Source organism: Rousettus aegyptiacus, unplaced genomic scaffold (assembly GCF_014176215.1).
Source record: "Rousettus aegyptiacus isolate mRouAeg1 unplaced genomic scaffold, mRouAeg1.p scaffold_m13_p_17, whole genome shotgun sequence".
Classification (NCBI taxonomy): domain Eukaryota; kingdom Metazoa; phylum Chordata; class Mammalia; order Chiroptera; family Pteropodidae; genus Rousettus; species Rousettus aegyptiacus.
The window spans coordinates 8,636,374-8,645,320 of record NW_023416292.1 but is presented as its reverse complement, the minus strand read 5'-3'; the positions used below and the strand labels follow the sequence as shown (position 1 = coordinate 8,645,320).

The window sequence follows — 8,947 nt, the reverse complement described above, 5'->3', positions numbered from 1 at the left end:
CTACACATGGTTTTGACTTATCATCAGTTAAAGGGCAGCCAAGATTAAAAGAGGCATTTTAAAGGATTAGTCAACCCTCAAAAAAGTAAATTAAGGGCCTGTGTTGAAATAGCCAAAAGGAAACTAATTCAGCATGGTAGCAATAGTGCTTGGGGTGTATTCAAATGGAAAAGCTTGGGCTGGAAATACTTGTTTAGAAAAAGAACTACATCACTCCACCCTCCTTCATCAAGTAATCCAAGCCATCTTAAATGCTAAAGATCTGACCAAGCAAGATGTATTTTATTAAGACCTCTTTCAGCTTGAACTAGGCCATATCCTTGGAAATAAACAAATTTTATTCAATGAACAAGTAGAAGGGATTCTTGATTACTACTATAGTTCTTTTTTGTAGGCCGCTTCTAGGTTAATGCAAAAAGCTCAGAAAAGCACATCAGATAAGGCAAAAGGCTTTATTATTCAGGATCAGCTCAAAGTCTGACACTGACACAAACAGGGATAATTATTATCTCATTACATTTGACCTTTGGCACCCATTTGAAGTACTAGTTTTCCAAGTGGGACACGTTACACCCAGCAGATTCTCAGCAGCTTCTGACAGCCACATTTACCTCAGTTTCACTGAGTAGAGGTGTCAGGAGATGTGCAAGGATACAAAGAACAAAATCATCTATTTTATTTATCTTTTTCATTTTCAAGGATTCTTTTCCCCACTGGCTTTCAAATCAAGAGAGAGATAGCATTATTGGCAGGTATCGGTCATAAATAACACCTTCCCACAGCTAGCACTCAAATATCAAACACCAAATATACGTAGAGTTACTAAATATTCAGTTAATGCTATGGTGTGCTTTATTGTGAAACAGCAATTCTATGGCTTCTCTTTATTTTCCTCCTTGTATAAAACCAGGAGAGCCCATGCTTAATTGACCTTCGCAGTTCTGGTTGTTACAAGCGTAATTTATAAGAATCAAAAGAATTAAAAGAGATATCATTATGACTAGATTTTAAAATTACGACAAAAATATGCATAAAGTCTACACGGTCCTCAGGGATATGGATAAAACAAATCCAGTTTCATGACTGGAAGGGGATTCCTTTCCAAGGACATAGTACATAGAAAATACATGTAACTATGAGGTTACAATGGGAGAAAATATAAAACAACAGTTCATCTCAAGATGACTGATACGTAACTGTTGATTAAGGGGTGTTTAAGATATTTTGCCCATTATAACTTATATAGTCTATACACTCTACATTAAATGTCTAGAGGAAATTCCATGACTTTTTGACTCTGGGCTGTACTAGAAAGTCATTGCCTTTTATGTATATGAAGAAAATCCAAAAAAGCAAGTTAAAGCCAAGATTTCTTTTTTAGGTTCTGGATTTTCAGTTCAGATATATCATTTTTTATAAGATATCAATAAGAAATTATTACTACTTCTTAAAATCTGATGACTTATTTTACAGCCCCTGGAGAACTGAGGACTCAATTCAAATCCATGCTTCAGTGTATGACTCAGTTTATAAACATCTTCCCCTTGTAAATTGCATAAAAAAAATCATAAGCCCTTACAGAACCTAATATTGAGTTAGTAACAGAGTAGATTGCTTAGCAAAAATATGGTGAACTTAAATCTCATGTGAAAGATATATTTGGGGGAAAAAAAATTAAAGGTTTCTAGTGTTGTTCTACTTTCTCTAAATAGTTAACTGCTTTTAAAATAAAGATAATTTTAACTTAAGAGTGTAGCACCAAGTCACACACTGAATCAATATAAAAGTACTTATCTGAATATCACATTTTACACGTACTTAAAAACTCCTCAAAGAAGTATAGTGAAAAGATTATATATTTTAAAATGAAATTAAATGTCTGAGGCAGCACAGATCCAAGGGTCTTTAGCAGAAGGTTGCTTGGCCTTCACAGACAAGCCTCCTGCTGTGGTCAGCAGATACTTTACACTATGTATAGAAAGTATCAGAGTAATAAGAAACAAGTCTTGTTTTTTGCCTCTGTGAGCTCAGATGTCATTATTGTAAAAAAGATGCATCATTTGAAAAGTGAAGACTACTTATTCAAAATGTTAGAGTGACAAATTTACTTTAAGAAATTTAAACACAGCATTCATCCTGAGGAAGCTGCGTATCCACTATGGTGGTAGAATCAGACTAGGTAAATTTCAGAGTTGAAAGATTGTCTCTAAAAATGAAAATCGGAGTTACTGAGTCACTCTGTTGTATTTTTATCCTGTTTTAATGGACCGAAGTTCAGTTAACTTACTCAGATTAGGATCTATAATTCTGTTGACTGTTCAGGACTACAGTAGTCATCTTGGGACTTTCTATGGAAGTATGTACAAATTTTCCTCATGGAGCTGGGAGTAATAGTGACCTAGAAGAAGAAAAGTTTAGATTTTAGAGAGTTTTCTAAGATAAAGTTCAGCAAGTTACCCCAGTAAGTTGTCGCTAAAGGGTATTTTGTTCAGATACCTAGAAATTTGATTATTTCGTTAGCCAGCTTTCAGTCTCAAATACTTTGATGATGATGTCTCTTTTGGTTGATTTGTACTAAATGCAGTAAAGATTTAATAGACAGTATTTAAGGAAGGAAGGCGAGGACTTCTCATGTGAATAGAAAACATTTACTTCCTATAAGGAACCATAGAGGTTAAAATTACCATTCTCTTTGAAAAAATGAGTACATTATCTTCTCAAATCCATAAACTATTCAAATGACAGCTATCTACATTATCATCATGTACATAAAAAAAATTTTAAAGACATTCAAGCTTCAAAAATTGAAATTATGAAACCAATGTTAAAAAAGACAAGCCTAAAATGGAGTCACGTGTGCTAAGCTCCACTTCAAAAAAATGAGACTAGCAGGACATAATCTGATTGTAGTTTCAGCCTCTCTCAGAAAAGTAACTTTAACCAGTCTGACTTCCTGATCAACACTAATTTGCTTGACAGACTCCTTTTCGGAAGGTGACTGTAAGGGTGCATTCTTTTAACTTTCTTTTCCCTCCCCGTTTTCTGTCTTTAAAAGCCTTTCATTTGGTATAGCTCCTCAGAGTTCCTTTCTATTTGCTTGCTAAATGGGATGCTGCCTGATTCATGAATTGTTGAATAAAGCCAATTAGATCTTCAGATTTACTCAGTAGAATTTTGTTATTTAAAACTAAAAATGTCTTGGACCAGCACACTATTTTTTAAAGCCTGTAAGGTTTATTCATTAGTGAAGAAATTTTTCATTGAAATTGTGGTTAGGGAAAAAGAGCAGATACAATGGTAATTCTGAGAGACGGAAAGACTCTTTAGAGTTTTGAAATAAAATGTTCTATGTAGCAAGGTCTTGGTTGGAGTTTGTGTTTGAAGTAATCTTTAAAATGTTTGTTTATTTTTCCTAAAAATATGGGATAGGCTCCATGATAGTAGATGAGTGACAGGAACATTTATTAAACTAAAACTGGCCTAAGGTTATCTAGCTTCTGCCCTTTAAAATGGCAGATGCTGATCATGACTCCTGGATTGGATTTTAATCATTCTACCATCTTCTTAAAGTATAGCAAGAGCTACTAGGAACTGCAGCAGAACCCTCCCTGACCCACCTCCCCTGATTAACAGAAGCACTCTACTTATTCCTTTTGACTGGTGCCCATAGCTCACCCAACGCTCGCGGCTACTTCTGTTTCTACCATTACGAGTAACTTGCTTTTCAAGATTCATAAACCTATTTCTGCCAGCAATACCTGTTTTTAAAATGATCTAACTTAAATATTATACCACCAACAAAATGAATCCTAAAACAATAAAACCAAGCTTCATGTTTAAAAAAAGTGTAGATACAGGTGACTTGCCAAAAATATTGATGTGAGCAAGAAGACTGGTAAAGATTGGGGACAATCATTAAAATCTAGGATTCTGCATTTAAATTGCTTTTTAAGTATCTAAGTTTTACTTTAAATAATCATAAACTATAATTACAAACTGGAAATCTATTTATGGATGCTGGCAACTTGCCCATAAATGACAGCTTTTCTGTAAAAAGGGAGGGAGTCTATAAAAAGTGGTTGCCAGAAGCCTGGAGATGGGAAAACAAGAAAAGGGTTGGGGGAGAGGGAATAATGTCAAATGAAGGAGAGAGAAGATATTTTTTAATTGATCTCCTGGAAGATGAGGAGGCTTTGAGAAATCAGCAACTGAGGGCTGAGGGGTATGGCCTTGACAGAAGTGATTTTAATGGGAGTAAATAGGGTTGCCAGATAAAATACAGCACATACCTGGTTACATTTGAATTTCAAACGAACAACAAATAACTTTTTAGCACAAAAATTTTTTAATATAAATATGTCCCATGCAATATTTGTCCTGCATTTTCATGTGCTACACCTGGCACCCCCAGGAATAAATAGATTTATTCAAGAAAAAAAAAAAAAGCATTCTGACTTCCGAGGAGGGAACTGTACTTGTTCCCTTTAAGGCAGGAAATGCATCTTCCCACAACTGCTGACTTACCGGGCCGGGAGAAGTCTTTCCACTCTGTCTCCTGGAATTGGGGGTCTGGGATGAAGGACTTCGTGGAGATGAATTCTCAGCCTTCCGTTTGGCTGCCATGGCCAATAACCAGTTTTTATTCTCTGGGGAGCTATTCTCTTTGCCTACCACTTCAGACCCTTCTCCACAAGATCCCAAAGGAAGCGCTAGTGTTCCGCAGCCTTCTGAAGCATAGGGACTGGCAGGAGAAGGAGGCTCTGAGACACTCATACTGGCTCCCTCAATCTTGCTTGGTTTGGTAGGACCTAAGGAGTCCTTACCAAGGTCTTCCTGGTTACCGGTCAGGCAGCACAGATCCAAATGCAGCTTTTCAACTGGGTCATCAAGCTCAGTCACACAGTTGCAACTCTTCACACACTTTTGTTTCACATTCTCCAGACAACTTGAGTCTAGCCTCCTCTTTACTCTGTTTCTAGACTCAGAGCAAGCCACTGCTTGGGATGCTTTCAGGCTCACAGGAATGAGGGCTTTTCTCGGAGATGTGATCTTGGTCTCAGAAGCAGGTGGAGTGATGGGTGGTGATGAAGAAGGTGTTTGGGTCATCCAGTTTCTAATGGACATCTTGAAAGATGAGGGTGGCTTGGGAGATACTGAGGAGACCGAGCCTCTTCTGCTGATGGGAGATCGGGCCTTGGCAGGAGGGGTTTTAATGGAGAAGGTGGGAGTATTTGAAGGAAGAGGGAGGTCTCCAGCACAGCTTGGAGCACAAGCCGCTGAGGAAGGGGAGGAAATAGATGGACTGCTCTTTACTCTGGGGGCTTTGGCAGGAGTACTCTGGCTACTTGTCGCTGTTACTGGAAAAGAAAAAAAGAAAAAAACAAAAAAACCAAACTCAGAAGTGAAAGCCAAAGAAAATCCCCAAATTGGCATCGAGGAACATTATAGCTAACTTAATCATCCAGGTGTTGATTTCCCAGTGAATAGAGCGCATAAATCATTTGATTCACCACTGAGCATTTTCCTTCCCCCTTTCTAATTGCCAGCCTCCCAACCACTCCACTGTAAGACACATACTTGTAAAAACCTAGAAAACACAGAATTGAAAAGAACAAAAATTCTTATAAACTTCAGGCTTCTTCCCCCTCCAGTCCTACCACAGATAATACTGTATATTTTCTCACTTTCCTTATGAACTTTCTAGAGTAGTGTTCCTGTCTTCAAATTAACAAGGGAAAGGCATTTATTTATTTCTCAGTCACGGTCTTTGAACTATAGCTCTGATATTTAATTCAGTTTAATTATTCAATCGCATTTATATGCAACCGAATTTAGGATAGGCGACATAAAAATGCAATCTCCCTTTTAGTTAGAATAAAGATTTACAAGTACTAATTTCAGTACAAGTGCGAATTTCAGGCAGTTACCCTGTACATTATTCACTACTCAAACAGCCTTCTCTTGAGAAGGAGAAAGTCTACAAATCGACTTTTGCCTAAACTTTTCTCACCAATCATATGTTTAGTAATGGCCAAAATGATACTGCTCCTTTGATAAAGATCAATACCAGAAAACTCCATTTTGTTATAATGTACTATGGAAAGGGGAGTGACAGGCACCTGTCCTTGGAGTGTCTGGTGATAGTTCTCACATTCATGTTCTAGAGCTTGAGTGTAGTTATTATTTCAAAAGGAAAGGAACCTTTCATTTGCTTCACTTGTCAGCACAGGTCAACAGCCACTGCACAGCTGCTACAGTCATTATTGCCATTAAAGTGGGCTGAAGTGTACATTTAGGGTGGAAAGTCCTAAAACAGTATGAGTTTCTATAAGATGCTGATTTAAAGGCACGATTAGGGGAGAAGGAAAAGCTGGGCCAGGAATAAAGCAGATTTATAAGTTCCTGATATCTGAGGGAAGACGTCTGAAGTATTTACTAAAGGCCAGTGGGAAATCCGATGTGGTGGAAAGTTGGGGTATCCTTCCTTCAATATGTCATAACGAAGGAAGGAATAGACCATGGGGGTAAAAGGGAAGATTTTGTTAACTTTGAAGGTTAACAAAACTCTGGGTCAAATTTTAAATCGTTTTTCTTTTTAACAGTAATTAGATTATAAAAGTAATAAAAGCTCATAGCAAAAAATTCAGTTACCACAGAGGAGAATATGGTAAAAAGTAAAAAGTACTCTTTCAGCCTTCTCATTTCACTCATGTGCATCCCACAATTTTCTATGTGCGTATTAGCACACACTAAGGTATATGTATCTCGTACCTGAAAAAATCCCAACAGTTACACACAAATACAAATTCTGCAATGTGCTCTTTTCTCTGGACAGTGAATCTTTTTCTCTTTACATCTCTTTATGTAGAAGTACACTTAGATGCAGTACATTCTTTTTAACAGCTGGATAGTAAGTCACCATATTGGCCTACAGACTCAAGCACGACACATTAGCACTTCATCTGCTTAAGTGCATCACCCCCTATTAACTCTAAGTACTGCAGGAGACATGACAGCAGCATAAACTGGGTTACTGCCCTCGAGCCTTCCTGAAAGTCAGTTCCTCTGAGAAATTAAAGAAAGGTTACTATGAATCGGTCAATTGGCAGCTTCTTTCCACGTAAGTGTTTGCCATCTGGCCTCACCCTACCTTTTCAAACTTATCATGTACTATGCTACTGTAGTATCCCGTTACAGACGACTCACTGCTTCCTGTCACACTGTCACATCTCTGTCTTTATGCATGTGGTTTTCTTGCCAAGTCTGCCCCTTCTCTGCCAGGCAAAAATTCTTACGTTTGCAGGCTCTGATGACAATGTTAACTCCATTGTGTGGAAATCACAAACTTCTTTCCTCCCTTCCCAGAGGGAATGGGTTCTCTTTGTTTAAACAGCTAGGAGTAATGTTTATAATGTACTATGACTTTGTGTCTGCCTCAGGGACTAGACTGTGAGCACCTAGAGGGCAGGTGATGATGATTTAGTCATTTTTAAGTGAAATGACTAAAATGTACCTAGCCAAGAACTATTAAACTGTTGAATCTCATTACTGCTGAGAGGGATGAGGGTGGGGTTCCAGGCATGAAAAAAAAACAAAAAACCCAAAAAAACAAAAAACAAATCTTAAGTATTTGGCTGACTTATGTGACCACAGCAGCACTTAAGATAGAACAGGTAAGGTTTCTTCCTCTTTAAGATAAGGATAATCATCTTTGTCACTCAATAATGCCCAGGGTAGCAGTTCTTAATCCTTGCTGCATAGCGGACTCACTTGGAGCTTTATAAAAATACAGGTACTTGGGCCCTACCCCAGACCTACTGAGCAATCTCTGGGGACACACAAACTTTTAAAAAGCTCCACAAGTGGTTCTGACACATAGCCAGGGCTGAAAGGCCAGTGTACCAACCTTTGGCACTCATGTCAGGTTGCTGCCCTGTAGTGCTCTTCAGAATACCTCTAGCGTTACCCAGAAGTGGAAAAGTCTAGGTGTAACTCCTGGTCTGGTCATAACTTGAACTTAGCCTGCTGTGCTGAGTTCCTACAGGAGGCAGTACTGCAGAGTGCTTCCAAGGATATGCTCTAGAATCAGACTGTAAGGGCTGAACTCTGGCTCTACTTCAACTTCATAGACGTGCAATCTTAGGCAAGTCTAACTTCCCTGGGCTTCAGTTTCAGTTGTTTGGGGAATTAAATGAGATAATCTAAGCCAGTCCTTTAATTGTGCTAGTACTCAATAATGGCTGTATGATGTTGCTGTTATTATTATGGTACAATTTGGTCAATATGTACCATAACTCCTTTTGTGACCTGGCTTCCAAAATGAGGAATAATTAATGATACAGTAAAAACAAATAGTTAAAAGCAACATGCTTTTTATCAAAAATGGTCATAACCATTTACATGGAAAGTCCACCTCTGGAGATCTATTTTAATGAAAGGAGGGACCCTAAATCCAGAAAAAATTTTTCATAGAATATTGGAAACAAAATGTCCAACTATAAGAAAACAGCTAGGTAAACTATGGAACACTTACTCAGTGGACTATTTTAAATGTTTTGTTAAAAAGGTAACAGAAAGTGATTAGAACATCATGCTCAGTGAAAATCTCTATGGATAAGGAAAACATCTAAAAAAAAAAAAAACCCTAAAAATGTTCATTAAAATTATATGAGTGGGGACGTGGTTCCATAGTGTAGCAGTCAGCATGTCTGCTTTACATGCAGAAGGCCCCAGGTTTGCGCCCTAGTGGAGCCATACATTGTCCATTGTCTATGGCCATGTCACTCTGAACAAGCCCAATGTCTGATCTCAGAAGCTAAGCAGTGTTGAGCCTGGTTAGTACTTTGATGGGAGACCACCTAGGAAGACCAGGTGCTGAAAGCATAAATTTAAAAAATATATATACATTATGAGTGGTAGAAATACTAATGGCCTTTTCCTCATATAA

General features: G+C 37.9%; 1 protein-coding gene across 1 annotated transcript in view; it reads right to left on the bottom strand.

The window, feature by feature from the left end:
• Positions 1-433: 433 nt before the first annotated feature.
• Positions 434-8,947, bottom strand: part of DTL (denticleless E3 ubiquitin protein ligase homolog) — a 43,561-nt gene continuing 35,047 nt past the window's right edge. Inside the window, exons 14-15 of the mRNA XM_016166505.2 lie at positions 4,525-5,357; positions 434-2,398 (exon numbers count right to left, since the gene is read on the bottom strand). Coding sequence (XP_016021991.1) covers positions 2,300-2,398; positions 4,525-5,357 — 932 coding nt within the window. The 3' untranslated portion in view covers positions 434-2,299. The remainder of the gene's footprint in view (positions 2,399-4,524; positions 5,358-8,947) is intronic.